The following is a 19462-nucleotide window of genomic DNA, read 5'->3' as shown; positions in this document are numbered from 1 at the left end:
TTGCTTAATATTATTATTTTTTTAATCACACTGCAGGTTGGTGTTGTAGTATAATTTATTTACTATTGTAGTTTGTAGTTTGCCTTGGCAACTAGCTGAAATAAAGTAAAAATTTTGTATTTAATTTTCATTCAGTTAATGTTTAATTTATTTGAAGTAAAGAGGGTTTTTTTTAGTTACCATTTCTACCATTCTTTTCATTCTGTACGTTCATGTGCTTATGAATTTATAATTTAAAAGTTAAAAATTTAGTACTTTTTTAAAAAGTTTAACTATTTAGAATTTTAAGCTAATGTAGAATTTAAGAGTAATTTAGTGGTAGTGTATAATGAATGATTACCAGTATCTAAAAAATTAAGAACTAGTATGTAATGAATAACTACTAGTATCTTTTAAAAAGGAACTAGTATCTAAAGAATAGGCAAAAGTACCTAAAGAATAAGCCTTAGTAGCTAATAAATAAGTACTAGTACTTAATGGAATAGATAGTACATAGTAGTGTCTAGAAAATAGATACTAGTAGGTTTTAAGGATTAAGTGTTAAAACAGTTTGCCATAAACGTGTTTTAGCTATGCTGAGCAAATGCAATAAGAAAACACAGTAACGTTTGCGGTTTTCCCCAAAGGATGAATCACCCCTTTTGTTGATCAGTAGCTACTTCAACCTAGTCACAAAATAGGTTTTGATGAAAAATAAATATATACTAAAAAGAATTGATAATATCAGTTGATGCCCTCTGTGTGTCTCTTTTCCAGTACACCAATTCGACATCTAGTGGTTGATGATGGTAAGTGCAACCAGATATTCACTCACTACATAGCCAGCATGAGCCAAGTGTGTGTCTCTGCAGGTTGGAGTAATGGAAAGTTAGAGGAAAGTCACTTAATTTATTTTCTGATATAAATATAGATGTAGTTTCAGTTGTGTCAATTGCTGTACGGCAGCTGCTATGCAAGTTTTAGCTCTGACTCTGACTGAGGCCAAATAATGTAGCCTAAGTGGGATTCTGCCAGGGGTAACTAACATTGTTTTATGTCTAACTTATGTTTTAGCCACTGCGGGGATTCATAAGGCATCTGTTGGGCAGCTGCTAGCCTAAATAAGATGCCAATTTTCATGGTTGGTGCTCCTCCCCAACTATACTGAATGTCATACTGCGAGCAGGCTATCTTATCTTCTTTAGCGAGGACTAAACCTGCTAGTCCTTCTAAAGCGACTAACTAACCAACAAAAACTGCTCCACATCAATGAAACACCTTAAAATATGGAGCCTATAGGGAAGATAAACAGCAGAATTGAGGAAGATGTTAAAGATGACGTCTATGTGTGGAGCTTCCCATGAGGAAATTTCAGGGAAAGAGACTGGGCTTTGCCCATTACTGTGGGAAACCCAGTTCTAGGCTTCCACACTGCCCCTAAGTTTAAAGGTCAAGGGTCATCCAGTATACAACCATTGTCTTCAGCCATAAATTGTAGAAAAGGAATCATATATGTTGTTACAATGTTGTCCTTTGCTTAGAGTACAGCTTCTTCTTAACATTTAATCAGCTCAGAGACAGGGGATGAAAATGATCTATTTTGGCTTAAAGTGGCACATTTATATAACACAAACACAACTTACATTTTATTTTGTATCATACATACAAATAAAAACGTATCAACACAATATAACATATATATTAAATATTGATGAATATGCTACATAAATAGCACATTTTCTTTAAGCTGCCTGGCTCCAACTGCTGGTCCTTGACTTTGATTGCCAAGCACTGCATTTTTGTGGAGGTGACTGGTCCACACCTGCATTGTCCTGTTAAAGAAACAGACATATAGTCATGTCACGCTGACCAGAATTAATGAGTGAATCTTAGAGAAAATCTTAAGACATATTGCCTATACAATTTCAATATGAGGGTTCTATAAACTGAAAAGAATATATTACTAGTCATATATTAAATTATTAAAGTGTTTACATTTTTAAATCTGAAAGAAAGGAGGGAACTAACTAATGCTCTCTTCCGGCTCAGCTGCTGCTCTGGTCAAGGTGTGAAGTGCTTATCTGATTCTGGCTCCTCAGTTTAGGATTCAGCTGCACCTTCTTGTCAATTTCCACACATATTTTATTTTGGGAAGGTGGCTGACACACACCTACATTGTCCTGTTGAAGAAACAAATGTAATAATGCTTGTTAGACCAAATCTAAATACATATCTTTCTATAATTTTCTGGAATACATTATAAAATGATTTGAATTGAGGACCTAGAAAACATAGAAGCATATTTGAAGTCAATGTTCATTTTTTATTTTAAATAAATCTGAAAATATGTAAAAACGAGAGATGGAAGGGACTTACAGATGCTTCTGTGCTCCACCAACTCTTACTCTGACTGGACATGGGTGGTCCAGGAAAGGACTGTGCAAAGGGACTGGGTTTCTGCTGCCACAGATGGCGAGGGATCATGTATTTCCCTTGATTTATGGTTCTGCCGGGCACTGCTGTTCCCTGTGGGGTCCCCTGTAAGAATGGTGACAAGTTCACGGGCACAGGTGCATCTTGTGGAGCCCTGGTGGCCATGAGTGCTTCCTGTTGAAACCCAGATGCTCCTTGTGGGAAACAAGGTAGAACAAGGGAACTCTGTGAGGTCTTGGGAGACACAGAAGCTCCCTTTGGGATATTCTGCTCCCTCTGCTGTCCCTGCTGCTTGCTCTGCTTCTGCCTCTGCTGCTTAGGGATCCTAAAGCTTTCTCCCAGTTTTGGGGATCCTGGAGGCACAAGTGATCCCTGTGAGGTCCCCGAATGCACAGGCGCTCCCACTGGGGTCCTGTCAGGTAAAGGTTTATCCTGTAGTGACTTGGCAGGCAAGGGTGTTCCCTGTACAGAAGAGGTTTGGGGCTTCTGCTGCAGCAGCTCCTTCCTCAGCAGCTCAGGGATCTTCAGATTTCTCTTCTCTGGAACCTTGTTAGGGACGGGTGATCCCTGTGCACAACAGACCGGCTTCTGTTGCAGCATCTTCAGCTTCAGTGGCTCCAAGATCTTTAGTTTTTCCCCTCTTTGTGGTATTGTCAGGCATGGGTACTCCCTGAGGAGAAGAGGCTTGATGCCTCTGCTGCAGCAGCTCCCATCTCAGAGGCTCAGGGATCTTTAACTTTGGGGCAGGCACAGGTGGTCTCTGTAGAGACTTGGGCACAGGTGCTCCCTGTGGGGACTCAGCAGCCATTGGTGCTTCCTGCGGCCTTTTCTGCCTCCACGTTCTCTGCTGTTTCGTGGTTTTCAGTGTTTTATCTGAGTTCAGGGCCTTCTCGGATACATCAGTGAAGAACAGGGATGAGGTGAGGTTCCCCTTCTTAGAACAGGCATGCACATGTGCTCCCCGTGTAGACTTGGCAGGCAGGGGTACTCCCTGAGGAGAAGAGGCTTGAGGCCTCTGCTGCAACATTCTGGGACCTTTTCTGGCTGCTCCCTGTAGAGAACATGCAAGCACCTTTGGGGAAGGCACAGCTGGTCTCTGTAGAGACTTGTGCACAGGTGCTCCCTGTGGAGACCCAACGGGTACAGGTGCTCCATTACCCCTTTTCCACCAAGGCAGAGCTGGTGCTGGTTCGGAGCCAGAGCCTAGTTTCAAATCGGTTCTTTGTTTTTCCACCGCCAAAGCACCAGCTCCGAACCAGTAAAACTGGTTCTTAAGTAGCACCAAATCATTGCAGGGTCTAAAACGGAGCCAAGAAAGAACCGCTTGCGTCAGGGGCTGGGGGCGGGGTTACCGTGACCAACAAGACGAATAGAAACTTGTGACCGCCATTTTTAAATAGCAGCTAGTCGAGCTAATAGCAGCTCGATTATAATATCCGTCTATGTAAGTTACGGCGAGCTGCACGAACGCGTTGGATTCCGATGTATTTTTGCAAATCCATGAGCATCCATAGTATTACAACGTCCGTTATTGTTGATGGCTTGTTCGAGATGCATCGGAGCGGCAGGGACCGATCGGAGTTGCAGGGTGTTTGAAGAGCACACGACTCCTTGTGCTTTTAGATCGCTATCGCAGTGCTTTGATGTCACGCGGCGATCGATCTGCGAGAAGCCGATGCATCTCGAACAAGCCTGGCGTGTTTGTGTTTGGCGCTACCGCACTAGCGGTTGCTGGGCAACATGAGACGTATACAGTGACGTAAGATCTGGCTCTGTTGTGGCTCTCTAGCCGGTGGAAAGGCAAACCGGTTCTAGTAAGCTCGTCAGTCGAACCAACTCTGAACCAGCTCTGGCTCTGGCTCTGAACCAGCACCCGGTTCTTGTTGGTGGAAAAGGGGTACATGTGGGGACTCAGCAGCCACTGGTGCTTCCTGTGGTCTTTTCTGTGGTGGTCTTGCTGCTTCCACAGGTTGTCTCTGTTGAGACTTTGGCACAGGTTCTCCTCGTGTAGACCTGGCAGGCATGGGTGCTCCCTGAGGAGAAGAAGCTTGAGGCCTCTGCTGCAGCAGCTCCCGTCTCAGAGGCTCAGGGATCTTTAGCTTTGTCCTCTTTGATGTGTTGTCAGGCAGTGTTCCCTGGAGAGAAGGAGCTTGAGGCTTCTGCTGCTGCAGCCGTTCCTGCCTAAGAGGCTCAGGGATATTTTGTTTTCGCCTTTCTGTAATACTGAACATGCCGATGGGCCAGATGCGGCCCGCGGGCCGCCTGTTGAGTACCTCTGGTCTAGAAAGGTTTTAATATTTTAGATAATTGAACATTCAACTCAGTAAGTTTTGAGATACAGCTATTTTTACTCTTTCAATCTGGACAGATAGATTGATAATAATAACCATTGACCCTTTTTAATTTCAATACTTTCCACTCATCACATATCACTTTCCTCGGAGTTCCCAGAGTCATATTTCAGGTTTGAGGCTTTTGTGCCCTCTAGTTTGACATTTGCCCATCTTTATTTCGAGGGGGTCAGTTTTTTTTTTCATTATGTCCTGCAGTAAAAAGATCCCTGAGATCAGTATGACGATTCTCTTGTTACACTGCTGACAAAGGGCCAGCACTTCCTGTTGTAACTGTTCTCCTTCAGCACAAATGTAATAAAAGGATCTAGAGAAATGCTTTGAAGTAAAAGTATTAATTTCCTCTTCAAAATGTAGTGAAGTCAACGGACAAATACAGTCACAATGAAATCAAAATGGACAATTCTTATTTTTTATGTAATATTAATTATAAATGATTTCTCCGTCCACATCATTATTATTATTTGTATTCATGTGCCTTCAATATAATCTTTCATCTAAATAAATTCCCCTCCCTTGCAAGGACATCTACAGCAATAGCAAAACACAACGATAAATAGATCAGTTCCTGATGGACAAAATCAAGGCACGCTCTACATTGATCAAGAAGCTGTTTCACTCAGATGTCACTATAGCAGGGTTCACCAATCTCGGTCCTGGAAGGCCGCTGTCCCTGCAGAGTTTAGCTCCAACGAACCAGCTCCAACACACCTGTTTGAAAGTTTCTAGTATGCCTAGTGAGACCTTGATTAGCTGGTTCAGGTGTGTTTAATTGGGGTTGGAGCTAAACTCTGCAGGACAGCGGCCCTCCAGGACCGAGATTGGTGAACCCTGCACTATAGGGAAGAAAAGACTATCGCAATTTCATTTCATACCAACTCAGTTAAATGTAAGGTAGGCAATTTTTTTAATAAACACTTTTTGTTATACTGGTAGAAACTCTTCACATCTTGATAGCAATCAATTATAAAAGTGGTCTAAACATTAAAACATGCACATACATCTTATGTGGAAGCAGGGCCGTTTCTAGCCTTTTTGGCACCCTAGGCAAGATTCCTATTGAACCCCCCCCCCCCCCACTGTCCTTCTAGGGGGGTTCGGGGGCATGCTCCCCCGCAAGAAAATTTTGTATATTTTAAGGTTAAAATCAATTAAAGTTGCATCAATCTGGTACTTTGAGAGCTAAAAATTAAGAGCTTCAACCCATGAACTGTGCACATTGAACAAAGAAAAACCATTGACTTATTAGTTATCATGATATAGAGTCTCAGTCTACATTACATTATCACTGGTGTTTATGATTTATATAAGTATTCCTATGACGTAAAATCCATATAGCCAATAATATGTAGGCTACTTTATAAATTAAAATGAATATTTCAAAAGTATATTTTACATTACACTATAGTATCGGAAAATTACAATACTTTTGTCCTCCTAATTTCTTCACTTGCAAGAAATAAAACCTTGAGCTTTTATTTTGGAGAAAAACACCAGATCACCATGCTGATCGCGTGAGCAAAGTGCGCACTTTTCTTTAAATCACGCAGCACAAACAGAATGTCTAGGCTACTTTAAAGTCTTGTGCTGTTTTATAAAGGCACAAAGCCTTTTGATTTCGATTTTAATTCATTGACAAAATATAACGCTAGAGACCTTTATGTTAGGCTATAAATTTTACATCTCAAGTGTTGGGAAAAGGGAGAAGAGCGATTTCGGCAAAAGGCGGATTCGAATTCGAGTCGAACGCATCCAAAGCTATACTTTCAAGCACCTCACGCCTTATGACCTATGCCACTGTAGATATTTAGTGGTGGGTGTATTTTTGCTAAAAAAGACAGGCACTTAGTGCAAATATACGCTCCATTATCGGAAATGGAAAAAAAGAAGGATTTTTCTTCCACTCACTTGGGCAAAAATCTTCTGGTGTGGTGGGGGCGCTCAATGGCGCCCCCCAGCTGTTTGCGCCCTAGGCGACCGCCTAGTTTGCCTATGCCTAGAAACGGCCCTGTGTGGAAGTCTCATGACCAAACATTTTTTGTTCAATCGGTCCGAATGCAATACGATGCCCGTCAACATATGTATTTCCATACCTCCGCACACCCTGCTCACACAGACATCACAGTCATCAGCGTGTTCCATGAGGCTATGTAGACAGTCACTGCGCCAAAAACAAACAGCAGGAAAAGTTTACAGTTCCTCCTGAACCAAAACAACTTGCTTATGCTGCTATCACGCCATGTTTTACGAGATGGCAACCCAGAGCTATTCACATCCTCAGACTCGGATTTATGCGTTTCAGTGTCAGCACTATCAATACCGAAATGGATCTAGTCAGGTGGTACAAGTCAGTTGTTTACGTTCACTGTTATTGTAATGTTATATAATGTAACGTCTCGTGATGCTTTGCAAACTGCTGTGTGCAAGTGGCTTTGTAGACGCTCTGAATGCTTTCAAAGCTAGCTTGCTATTGCTAGCCTCTCCGAAATTGCCTACCCTACCTTTAAACCACTGAGTAGCCTACTGCTCATATCGCATCCGTACAATAAAACCTGTATTTGGCTGAATGATTTAAACACCTACCCCCATGAGGTTGACCCGCTCCATGCAAAATAAAACAGCTTTTATTAAGCTAAATAATTATATGACTTAAGCCTCCATTTGTGAGTATACACGATTTTTATTTAATTTAATTTAAATACAATTTTGATTTGATTTTTCAAAAGTAGCCCACTATTTACATTTGTAATGAGAAAGAAATGATGCCAGAAGGATTGGGAGTACGTTGATTTGTCGTACACTTGCTGCCCCCCAGCGGCGTGCAAGTGAAGTGCGCCTCACTCACATTGATGGACGGGGAGATAAAGTGTCCTTTCTCAGGTGTCCTCTCTGTTGTGTAGTAAATAGATCTCTCATACTCACTGCTGCTCAGAGGACACCTCGCTCATGGAGCGGTGACACACTTTCGGTGAGTTCAGTAATACGCTTTACATATTCTTAATAGCACAGACTGCATTTGAAGCCACAGGGTGATTTCCACAATGTCAAACCAAATACGACTGGAAAAATGTGTGCATGTATTGGTGTGTCATTTTGTTTTGATGTGAATCTGTGAGTCCAAATTAAAGTGATTATGATTCTTTTAATGTTTTAAATGCAATATTGTGTTGTGTCCATTCCTATTAGAGACATGTAGTAATTTATTAAAGTATGTATATTTATGCTAATATATCTTCTTCCTATCCATCATTTTAGTTGTATGAAAGTTTGATGCATGCCTTCCTCTGTCAGCCAGCAATCTGTTCATGTGATTTTGCTTGAAATGACAAATAAATCATTTTAACAGGGGCAGGCATTTGACCAGCGAATAAATTATAGATCCCCACTTAGGTGAAACTCAATCTCTCCCCTCTTGTTACTCTCTTTGCTTTCGTTGACGACCCCAACGCGCAGTTTCCCAGCATGCAGCAGGAGCTTTGGCTGAGGGCCCTTCTTGATACCTGCGTGTGCAATGAGATCGGCCGCTGCGCAAACACTCCTGACTAGACCGTCCGAACAAGAACTCAAAAATGCCTTATCCAACTGCGCCGCAGGACACAACCACGTCTCCAACTCCAGCAGACCAGCACAGTCCAGAGCAAAGACGTCCACAGACACAGTTAATTGTGCTTCTTTGCATCATCATGGCCATAATCGAGGTGCGTTACTCTGCTATTTTTGACAGACAGTGACATGAGAAGTGTGTCTTGTAGAATCTTGCAGAAATAACCTTTGTGTCTAAGAAGATACAGATAAATGTGATATTGCCGAGGGCCCCTGGAACCTAAACAACCCGGTGAAAGCCTCAAGGAGCCACCAGGAGCTTCACAAAGAGCTGCTACTGGCCCACAGAAAGTAAGATCACAATACAATGCTCCAAATCAGACACAGGAATATTTATCTCTGCTCATGGAGATTTTATTAAATGGCTGAGCTTTTTTAAGTGGGTTGGTGAAATATTAATGATGCCACGCTCTCTCTCTCTGGTCTTTTGTGTCAGGCAGTCATGTGTGGACGCACAGTCTGCAATCGTACACCTCTGGTATTATCAGCAGCCTGCACTCAGGACACACTGTGTCAGACACTGTAATGATAGGCCTTCCTATCACTTCTGCCAAGTCCTTTAAAGACTACTGAAAAACTGAAGTTCAGTCACTTTGGCTGCTACTGCTGAGAAATATGGGCTCACATATTACACTCAAATCTCATGATGGCAATGGAGCTCATGATGATGGGGAAAATTAGTTGTTGTTTTTTTCGCTCGCAAAACTTGGCATTCTTTCATAAAACTTTTGAGTTCCCACAAGAAAATTACATGTCAAATACAGTGTTGTTATAACTAAAACAAAATGTTACAAATTGTTTTCATTAAATGCAATAAAGCTTAAATACAATAAAATATAAATATTAGATAAGAAACTTAATCTAAAAAAAATGTAAATTGTAAAATTGTAAATTGTAAAAAATGTAAATTGGCAAAAAAAGCCAAATGTAAATTGCCTTGGCAACTATCTAAAATTAATAAGTTTAAATTGAAGTACTAAAATGACTAAAACTAAAATAAAAATAAAGCTAAATAGAAATATCCATATTTTTTTAAACTAATACAAATTATAAAAGCACATAACAAAATGTATCTTAACTAAAATTAAATGAAAACTGAAAACATAAAAATAAAAGTTTATGCAAAATATTAAAAGTGTTAGTTCACGCAAAAATAAACATTTTGTCATCATTTACTCACCCTCAACTCAAGTTGTACCAAACCTGTATGAATTTCTTTTTCTGCTGAACACAAAATAAGATATTTTGAAGAATCTATGTAACCAAAGAGTTGACCATAATATTGATTTCCATAGTATAAAAAAAATGCAATGGAAATCAATGGCTATGGTAAACTGTTCAGTTACCCACATTCATACAGGTTTGTATTGAGTTGTATTGAGGTTTGTATTGAGTTGAGTTTGTTAACTTGAGTTGAGGGTGAGTAAAAGATGATTTTGTATTTTATTTTGGGTGAACTATCCATTTAATGAAAACTGTAATAGTATATACATATTTCTAAAATAACACTGGTAAAATGTTACTTTTATACCTGTTGTTTGTGCTTTGGCTCTTTGGGCGGGACAGAGGGCTGGTGGTGGGCTGTAAACCGGAGCTTCAGGCGGTTCTGGAGAGAAGGAAGAGAGAGAAGAGCCAGAGGGAGGAGGGAGAGCAGAGCAGGAGTCCTCTAGAGCAGGTGCTTCTCCAGCGCCAGCAGAAACACCAGGAGATGATGGTCAGCAGCCTCCTCCAGGCCAAACAAACACACATCACTTTACACACAGTTATTACTATATAGCTTCGCATTACAAAAATGACCATGGTAAACCACAGTTTACACCAAAATAAAGGAGTTGCTCTATTTTATTATTTCTACTGTGAAGAAATCATAATACATTAATATGATGTAATTGATGTTTTCACAGTTTTTAATGTTTGTTTACAACAGGTTCATTGTAGTAACACTAACTGTAATAACTGCGTGAGAATTTCATCCGTTTTATTCGTCTGTGTTTTCTGATTTGTTACATCTCAGAAGGAGAAGGAAGACGAGCAGAAGTTACATGAGGAGGTTCAGCTCTTGGAGTTTGTGCGAGTGAGACAGAACCTGAAGAGAGTCCATACAGCTCTACAGAAGAACATTCACTCCTGAATCTGACTAAAACACACACGGCCACGCAGCTTCATTTAGAAATAAAGTACACAGCGTTTGGTATATCCAGTATGATCTTGTTATTAACCTTTTTTCATACATTTTTAGTCTGTTACAGTTCACTACACAATTGTGTTCTGCAATAATTTAATTATGAAAAAAAAAAAAAATAGCCTACCCATGGTAATACTCATAGTTCCTTCCAAATACCATTATTACTAAGGTTATTGATAAGCCCTAGTACTGTAAAAACATACAAAATCTACTTCAAACAGTGATTCACAAACTGTAATATTTTGCTGAGGAATTACCAGTTTTATTGTAGAAACTCTTAAAGGGATAGTTCACCCCAAAATGAAAATGCTGTCATCATTTACTCTTCCTCAAGTTGTTCCAAACCTGTATGACTTTCTTTCTTCTGCTGAACACAAAAGAAGATATTTTGAAGAAAGTCGGTAACCAAACGACTTATGGACCCCATTGACTTCCATAGTAGGAAAAAAAAAATACTATGGAAGTCAATGGGGATCAGCAACTGTTTGATTACCAACCTTCTTTAAAATATCTTCTTTTGTGTTCAGCAGAAGAAAGAAAGTCATACAGGTTTGGAACAACTTGAGAAAGAGTAAATGATGACAGCATTTTCATTTTTGGGTGAACTATCCTTTTAATACTACAAAGTAGGCTACTTAAGTAAATACTACGCTTCAACCATGACACATGTTCAAATGATGTTTTCACGTCCATTTTTTGGTACTTTATTATTAGTGAGGAAAAAATAGCCTAAACAACGGGGCGACTTACCGTGGTAAATGTTTTTGTATTGGGTTTGAAAGTTATAAATGTCAGTATTGTAAAATCAAACCAGAATGAACTATTCATATTGTATTTAATAAACATGGCTTTGACTGAACGAATCTTGCAATAAAGCTCTATCTACAGTGTCAGTACTCGGGGAAAATAACGTGTGTTTTGCTAGCACGAGCCTCAACCGGCGCCTGTTCTCCTGGCCTGTGATTGGATGAGCAGAAAAGGAGCTGGCCAATGATCTTAGGAAAGCGGAATAAACAGGACCAGCTGCCTGGATGTTGGTCATATGATTTTTTTACTGCCTCTGCAAAATTAAGGAAGAGTCGGTTTAACCGCTTTTATTTTCATTGTCACTAAAAAATAAGATCGTTTTTAAAAAGTCAAGTGCAGAAGGTGGATTTTCTTCTTCATCTGGCAAAAGTGGTGAGTAATTTTGAAGTGTTTTGCTAGCAGGGAAACGCCTAGACAAGGCGAGTTTAGACACGATCTGTTTTTCTCGTAAAGTTGTGTTGTTCCCTATTTTTTTACAGTCTATGGTTGTTCCAGACATTAGCACGCATTATGTCAGATTTAACCAAACAGTTCCGCAAATCAACTTTTTAGTAGAGAGAGTCGCCACAGTCTTTAGTCTTTCCTTCTAAAAGCTTTTAGAGCATTGAAGCAGATGATATGCATGCACTAATCACAAGCTTCTGTTTAATCAATGACCTGAACATCTGTCAGCGCTTCTCTTGAGTTCCGTTTGCTTGTAACGCTACACAGCTCAAACTCCACGGAGTTCCCCTTCAAATGGTTATCACAATGAAAATGCATGCAAATTTGTTTGTTTTCCATGCACATTATTATTTTGAAATGTAACTATACTTTGAAGTCAGAATAGTCAAGCAAATAATTCGTCAGCACAGGCGCCAAACGGAATAGCTAAACAAATAAATAATGAAATGAATATATAAGTTACACTGGTTGTCAAAAGTTTGGAATAATTAAGATTATTTTTTTTTTATGTTTTTGAATTAAGTCTCTTATTTTCACCAAGACTGCGTTTATTTGATGAAAAAAACTATAAAAACAAGTATTGTGAAATATTATCACAATTTTCAGAAGGTTTTCTATTTTAATATATTGTAAAATGTCATTTATTTTTGTGATGCCAAAGATTTTGCATCATAACTCAGTCTTCAGTGTCATATGATCCTTCAGAAATCATTCTAATATGATTCGCAGCTCAAGAGACATTTATCATTATTATCAATGTTGAAAACAGTTGTGCTGCTTAATATTTTTGTGGAAACCCAAAGTTACACCATTGGTCGAGGCTGGCAGAGAGATTCTCCTATTTTTCTTGATTTTTGTCAGGTAGTAGAAGCAGTTTATGCTTGGTATTCATAAGTAAAAATGCTTTTCGAAAATATCACACTGATTGAGTTAAACTGAATTCATCTTTGCATTGGTGAATTATTGATAGTGCAAAAAGTTTGGTATATCATGTGGAAATGAGTAGCTGACTGAAGATATATAAAGTTAAAAGCATTGATTTATTGACAGAGCAAGGGTCAGTTTTTAACATCACAGGATCACTTTGATAGCTGCAGTGCCTACACGTCAAAACTATCTTAGTCGTACTATAAAAAACAACCATTGTGCATGACCCTAAACTGTCACTTGCTTTAAGGAACAATGACTGCAGCACCGCTGGAACAGTATCGAGAGAGAATCCGGACTGAACTGGACAGAGTTGTGGATTTCTGGCTGAAATATTCCCATGACAAAGAACACGGGTGAAATGATTCACAGTTTAATGCATGGCTTCAGCAGCATTTCCCATATAATTCCTTAAAAATCGAATTGGATGTTGAAATGTTTGTATTATGTAAGCTTGAATGATTAAACATGGAAATTGTCCTTAACACTGAACCCTGAGGGACACCATCGTTCAAACCGTATTCATTAGACTTTTTTAAATGAGCAATGAGTCAAAATGATGGGTATGTAAGGCATATGTACTTACTTTGCTAAGTTATAAATGTTAAGGTTAATTTTAGTTGAACATGTGGATTAAATATTATGCCCTTGTTTAATGTTTGTTTCATTATATTGACTTTAGTGGATTTTTTAACTGCCTTGGAAAAGATGGGAAGGTCTATGATGAGCTGAAATATGTGTGGTTACAGGGGAGACAGGTCAGAGCTTTACATGTTTCTCATGTTCTAATATCAATTTATTTATATAATAATCATTAGGAGCCAGTTGTTCAAAAGTAATGTTCAAAAGCTATCATATTGAGTCAAATCTTGAATATGGGTTGTTCAAACGGGGAAAAAAAAGGATTCTGAAATTAGATTAGATCACAAAATTCAATCTTGGTTTTCATCTGAATAAAATCATCAGTTTGTGTTGTTCAAATCTTTTTAGTAAGGTAGGGATACCCTTGATCCAAAAAAAATCAAGATTATACTGATCCCAGCAGAAGGGTGGATTTCAGGAGCAAAAATTTTATAAAACTTTATAATTGGTGCAACAAATACAACATTTGTATCATGTAAATACACACACACACACACACACACACTTTTTATTTGACTCTTGATTAGTTTAACTGTTAAAGTAATAAGTTAGAAGAAGACATTAGACAACATATTAAGCCTTTCGGTAGCCTACAGTAAAGTAATATAGAGTTTTTGGGATCATAAAATAATCCCCAAACAGCTTTAAATATCAGACAAAAAAAACCAACTATAATAATAATATTAAATGTATAATTATTTAATTTAAAGTGTTTTTTATCACTGTTTGTAAACTAAATTGGCACAATCATAAGAGATGAACCAGTCAAAAGTTCTTTGCGAGTGAACGCAAAGTTTCTTGGGTGAATGCTGCGCGAAACTTTTCTGAGAGAACGCAAAAGCATTGCATTTCTTTTCCCCATCTCATATTCGTTATGACTGGATTCGTGGTATCACCACTAGGGCTCTGTAGAGCACTAGTAATCCAGGTAATCTGAAAAAAGTGTGTATCTGGGTGATCCAATCTAAATTAGCTTTGAAAAACCACCGCAAAAGTAAAAATGGACTACCTTATCCCGGATTGCAAAACATGGGATTTCCAAATCCAGATCATTCGGATCCAGATTAAACGTTTGAACAAGTGGCCCTAGCTGATTACATGAGAATTTTAATTGTTTTCCCAATAAAAGTGTCTGATGTGTCTAACGTATCCACCAGGTATGGATGTACAGCAGGCTGTATCGTACAATAGAAAGATTTCGCAAACCTGAGATTCTTGAGGCTGCTAAATCAGGTTTGTGATTCAGTTTCTCAGTTGCTCTATCTATCAATAAACAAACCACCATTCAAAAGTTTGGGGTCAGTTAAAAAAGAAAGAAAAAAAAAGTGACAGTAAAGACTTTTACATTGTCGTAAAAAATTCTATTCATCAAGGAATCCAGGAAAAATGCATCACTGTTTCCACATAAATATTAAGCAGCACAACTGTGTTCAACATTGATGATAATAAGAAATGTTTCTTGAGCAGCAAATCAGCATATTTTGAAGGATCATGTGACACTGAAGACTGGGGTAATGATGCTGAAAATTCAGCTTTCACATCACAGTAATAAATTACATTTGAAAATAAACTAAAATTTATCACTGTTTGTAAACTAAATTGGCACAATCATAAGAGATGAACCAGTCAAAAGTTCTTTGCGAGTGAACGCAAAGTTTCTTGGGTGAATGCTGCGCGAAACTTTTCTTTTAAAGGTGCATTGCGCAAGTCTCTGAGTTTTTGCAGAACTATGCCCCCTCTGGCGACAAGCGGAACTGCAACTGAACACGCATGACGTCACGCCCAGTCTCAAATTCCGACCCGAATCCCTCTTATTTATTTTACTGTACAGGATTATAGAGGCAATCGCAGTGATCAGAGAAGGGCTCATTCAGCCCATCAGGCAATTGTTTAAGCATGTATGGGTTAGAAAAACAGGTATTTTTAACATGAAATGTTGCGCAATGCACCTTTAAATTTAATTATTACATGGCTTGGCTGAATTCCAATGTAGAATGCGGTCTGTTATTTCTTGATAACAGACCGCTGCAAACTATAACAGACCGTTGCCATGCAAAACAGCGCGTTGCTATGGACGCGGAACGGACTATTTTCTTTAGCGGAAGCAATACAATCGTTTTTAAATCAACTCCTTTTAAATAAATTATTTGTGTCAATTTATTTATTTATTTTGTAGGTAGCCATGTAATAAGCGGGATAATGTATAGTGAGCCGGTTGTTATAGTGAATAACAACCCCTTCAGGCTGATTCAAGATCCCTCCGCTTCGCGTCAGGATCCCGTTCAGCCTGTCGGGGTTGTTATTTACTATAACAACCGGCTCACTATACATTATCCCTTACTTAATAGTTCACAATATTACTAATTTACTGTTTTTAGAGCAAATAAATGCAGCCTTGGTGAGTAATAAAAGACTTCTTTCAAAAACGTTAAAAAACCTTACGACCCAAACTTTTTCTGTAAGGTGTGCATTTTTGCAGAAACTGTAAAATGTCAATAAAATAAGAGACATCATAACTTTTTTTGTTTAGTACTGGCCTGAAAACCCTATTTCACATGAACACGTTTACACATACAGTCCAAGAGACAAAATAATATCAGAATTTACACAAATGACCCAGTTCAAAGGTTAACATGTGTAAACTTGTATATGTATTGTTTTTTTAATGTAAATTTTAGTCTTTTTTTTTATGTATCAGAAAAATATCACAATATAAAATGAGCTCTCACACTTCATTGCCAAACCGTCAAAGTGTTTTGTTTTTGTTTGTTTAAGATTACATGCATTTGATTTTGCAGCTTTAATCTTGGCAATCACACAGGAATGCAGTGATCCTGTAACATCAGATATTATTGAATTTCAGGAGCTGCATTTCTGCAGAAGTTTGCTCGTGTTCCGGCCTCCAGCGGCCCGGGGAAATGTGCGTTCTGCCTGACAAGAGATGGTCGAGCGGTGAAGGTTCAAAGGACGATATTCAGCGAGTGTTTTTATGTGATGGCCATGGACGAGCTGTCCAGGATTACACAAGACAAAGAGATGCAGGTAAAACTATTAGTCAAGATCTCACCTAGAAATTAAACGTATGTGTAGAAGTGACTACGGTTGTACTTTTCATATTTTTTTAGAAAAAAGTTAACAGCTTTCAATGACTTTTGTTTGTTTTCTCAGCTCTGATTTAAATGTCATAAATGGTTGATGTCAGGTTATCTTCTGCCCTTGTTCTCACCAGGCAGATGCTGAGAGCATGATGGATCAGTTGATATTCTGGGTTCAGACTGATCCGTCAGGTCTTGGTCGTCCTCAACTTCCTGGTGATCCGCCTGTGAACAGCATGGCAGTTCCCATGATGCTCCTGTGCCTGGTAGATCAGCTGACAGAGGGTAGAACTGATGTGGAAAAGTACAAAGACCTCAGCGAATGGTGCGTGGAACGGATATTACAGCATATACAGGTGAGCTAACCTGTATACAAGTTTTAGTGATGTGGAACTAAGCTTAGGATGTGAACGGCCTTCTGCGCATTAGATAAAGTAACGGGAACGCTGAGATAATAGAAACACCAAACGATGATGCGTTACGCTAAATTCTTTTATCTCAGAGGGATGGAAAAGCCATTTTGGAAAGTGTCACTTTGAGTGGCAAGGAACTTCCTGGCTGTCAAGGGCGGTTGCAGAACCCTGGTAAGTAATCGTTTCAAATCTTACTGTCACAGTCTTCCATATAAATTCAACATCCTTTCCCAGACAGCAACATGGTGTCGGCCCAGATCCGGCCCACATCTGGTACGCGTGTAATCCACATGTTGCTGTCAGGGTTACTTCCTGTGACGTCTCTTTCTAGGTCACGCTCTAGAGGCCGGCTGGTTCCTGCTGCAGTATGCGCTGGCTAAAGGAGACGTGCAACTGCAGAAGACGGCGGTCGATAAGTTCATGGAGATCCCGTTCCACACTGGATGGGACAAACAACATGGTGGTCTTTTCTACTTCCTGGATGTAGACGGTCACTGTCCGACTCAGGTTAGATTATACCCATGATTTGGTGTCAGATAGGGGAAAGCAGGGTTAACTTTAACACAAATTTAGAAATAAGTACAATAAGATTAATTATGAAGTTATAAAGGATGGGATTTAATAGAATATCTGGAAAATATATAGTGCTGTCAGGTGATTGGCCACAGCTGATTCTGCAGCCAATGAGCTTGCAGCTCAACATTTCAATAGTTTGCTGTAAGCAAGTGTTGCAGTTTGCTATCAGAAACCCTCCACCTTCCCCAGCTCCACCTGTCTAGATCTGCTACAGGTCATTTCAGCATATCTTGCATGCTCAAATCATTATGTCTCCATAAAACATGAAAACCCATCATGTGTGTACAGTTAGAATGGAATATGAAGTTGTGGTGGCCTCACTGTGAAGCTCTGATCGCCTACCTGATGGCCTACAGTCACATCAGAGAGCCTAAGCTACTGGACCGATTTAAACTGATCTACGACTACACCTTCAGACATGTAAGACGCGCATTAGAGACATGTAATAAGGTATATAATGGGTGTAAAGAATCAGATGTGTCCATTGTTGTCTTTGCTCAAGTTTTCTGATGAGAAACATGGCGAGTGGTTTGGATATCTGAGTCGTCAGGGAGAGGTTGTGCTGGATTTCAAAGGAGGACCCTTCAAAGGTGAGTAGCTACAGTTGTAGCTAAATCTAAATATTTGAATATTTAATTTATTCCTGTGATGTGAAAGCTAAATTTTCAGCATTATAACTCCAGTCATCAGTGTCACATGATCCTGAAATCGTTCTAATATGCTGATTTGCTGCTTAAGAAACATTTCTCATACGTGTTGGAAACAGTTGTGCTGCTTAATTTTGTGGAAACCATGTTTTTTCAGAAAACAGCATTTATTTAGAAACTTTTTTTAATAGTTTACTTAAAGGGATACTCCACTCTAAAATGAAAATTCTGTCATCATATACTCACCCTCATGTTGTTTCAAACCTGTATGGATTTCTTTCTTCTGCTGAATAGAAAGGAAGATATTTAGAAGAATGTCAGTAACCAGACACTTTTTGGGTCCCAATGACTTCCATAGTAGGAAAAAAATATACTATGGAAGTCAATGGTACCAAAAAGTGTCTGGTTACTGACATTCTTCTAAATATCTTCCTTTCTATTCAGCAGAAGAAAGAAATCCATACAGGTTTGAAACAACATGAGAGTGAGTATATGATGACAGAATCTTCATTTTAGAGTGGAGTATCCCTTTAAATCTTTACTGTATAACTTTTGAAATATCAGTTTATGCATTTAAACTTTGAACCATGACACATTACTGTAATCCTTGTACAGGGTTCTTCCATGTTCCTCGTTGTCTCTACATGTGCGAGAAGCTTCTGGATGGTCTTCTTGAAAAGCAGGATTCTTGAACTTTCACTGATATTTTGCACTCCATTACCAGATGTGACAGGAATTGTAAATGACATCCTTTGCATGAATAATTATAGTTTTAACTACACTAATACTTCCTGTCAAACTGTATTACGGGTTCATAGTTTTCATTTAGCTAATTTTTAAGTGCCATTATATTTCGTCATTCATCTAACATGTGAGTGAAAAAGGGACCATTGTGATTTTTTAAAGATTAGATGAGTTTGTTCTAGCCATGGCCAGTGTTCAGAATGTGGGACTTGGGTATGTCACTTGATAAAGTTTTTACTTTATCAAGACTAATGTAATAAATAGAAAACAAGTTTATAAAGCTAGAAAAAACTACTACTCTGATGATCACTGCTGCTCTTACGAGTGCCTTTTTGTTAATCTCTTTCATAACTCTGCACACATTAGTAGTTAAACCATGTCAAGACATTCCAACTGCCCTGAATAAATTGATGTTTACTGAATGATTATATATTTGATTTTGGCTTACTTATTAGTACAGTACTTTTGTCATTTAGCTGATGCTAAATGTATGTGAAACTCAAATCACCATACTTAAATTCATCACCCCACATTGTAAACCACTTAGGGTACATTTACATGACAACGGCGTACTAAAAACAGAAGCGTTTCCATTCAGTATTCCATTACATTCAGA

At 38.8% G+C, this 19462-nt stretch overlaps 2 protein-coding genes across 3 annotated transcripts; both read left to right on the top strand.

Annotated features, from left to right (window-relative positions):
- Nucleotides 1-5517: 5517 nt before the first annotated feature.
- Nucleotides 5518-10653, top strand: LOC308680587 (protein FAM107B). Of its 2 annotated transcripts, XM_081348794.1 has the most exons (6): nucleotides 5576-5657; nucleotides 7664-7731; nucleotides 8217-8461; nucleotides 8546-8657; nucleotides 9933-10080; nucleotides 10381-10561. In XM_081348794.1, exons 3-6 carry the CDS (start codon nucleotides 8275-8277, stop codon nucleotides 10495-10497), a joined length of 564 nt encoding a protein of 187 aa, XP_081204920.1. In that variant the 5' UTR covers nucleotides 5576-5657; nucleotides 7664-7731; nucleotides 8217-8274; the 3' UTR covers nucleotides 10498-10561. The 2 variants fall into 2 exon arrangements, with proteins under 2 accessions (XP_081204921.1, XP_081204920.1); XM_081348795.1 differs by lacking the exon at nucleotides 7664-7731 and having other exon boundaries at nucleotides 5518-5657; nucleotides 10381-10653.
- Nucleotides 10654-11551: 898 nt separating this feature from the next.
- On the top strand, nucleotides 11552-19276 carry renbp (renin binding protein). The gene is made up of 11 exons (XM_081348377.1): nucleotides 11552-11730; nucleotides 12980-13085; nucleotides 13412-13487; nucleotides 14529-14604; nucleotides 16235-16413; nucleotides 16601-16822; nucleotides 16969-17050; nucleotides 17211-17386; nucleotides 17744-17875; nucleotides 17958-18045; nucleotides 18718-19276. Exons 2-11 carry the CDS (start codon nucleotides 12985-12987, stop codon nucleotides 18792-18794), a joined length of 1209 nt encoding a protein of 402 aa, XP_081204503.1. The 5' UTR covers nucleotides 11552-11730; nucleotides 12980-12984; the 3' UTR covers nucleotides 18795-19276.
- The last annotated feature ends 186 nt before the right edge of the window (nucleotides 19277-19462 follow it).

This window comes from Scardinius erythrophthalmus (assembly GCF_964197995.2).
Source record: "Scardinius erythrophthalmus genome assembly, chromosome: 20".
NCBI classification, from domain to species: domain Eukaryota; kingdom Metazoa; phylum Chordata; class Actinopteri; order Cypriniformes; family Leuciscidae; genus Scardinius; species Scardinius erythrophthalmus.
Note: the sequence above shows the minus strand (reverse complement) of the source record. Positions and strands in the feature narration are given on the sequence as shown.

What these genes read in the sequence shown, in the direction of transcription:
- LOC308680587 (XM_081348795.1), top strand. Translation starts at nt 8,275, where the DNA reads ATGAGATCGGCCGCTGCGCAAACACTCCTGACTAGACCGTCCGAACAA. An exon ending in CTGCTACTGGCCCACAGAAA is followed by an intron (nt 8,658 to 9,932) that starts GTAAGATCACAA and finishes TGGGCGGGACAG; the next exon opens with AGGGCTGGTGGTGGGCTGTA. An exon ending in AGAAACACCAGGAGATGATG is followed by an intron (nt 10,081 to 10,380) that starts GTCAGCAGCCTC and finishes GTTACATCTCAG; the next exon opens with AAGGAGAAGGAAGACGAGCA.
- renbp (XM_081348377.1), top strand. Translation starts at nt 12,985, where the DNA reads ATGACTGCAGCACCGCTGGAACAGTATCGAGAGAGAATCCGGACTGAA. An exon ending in TCCCATGACAAAGAACACGG is followed by an intron (nt 13,086 to 13,411) that starts GTGAAATGATTC and finishes TATTGACTTTAG; the next exon opens with TGGATTTTTTAACTGCCTTG. An exon ending in TCTTGAGGCTGCTAAATCAG is followed by an intron (nt 14,605 to 16,234) that starts GTTTGTGATTCA and finishes ATTGAATTTCAG; the next exon opens with GAGCTGCATTTCTGCAGAAG.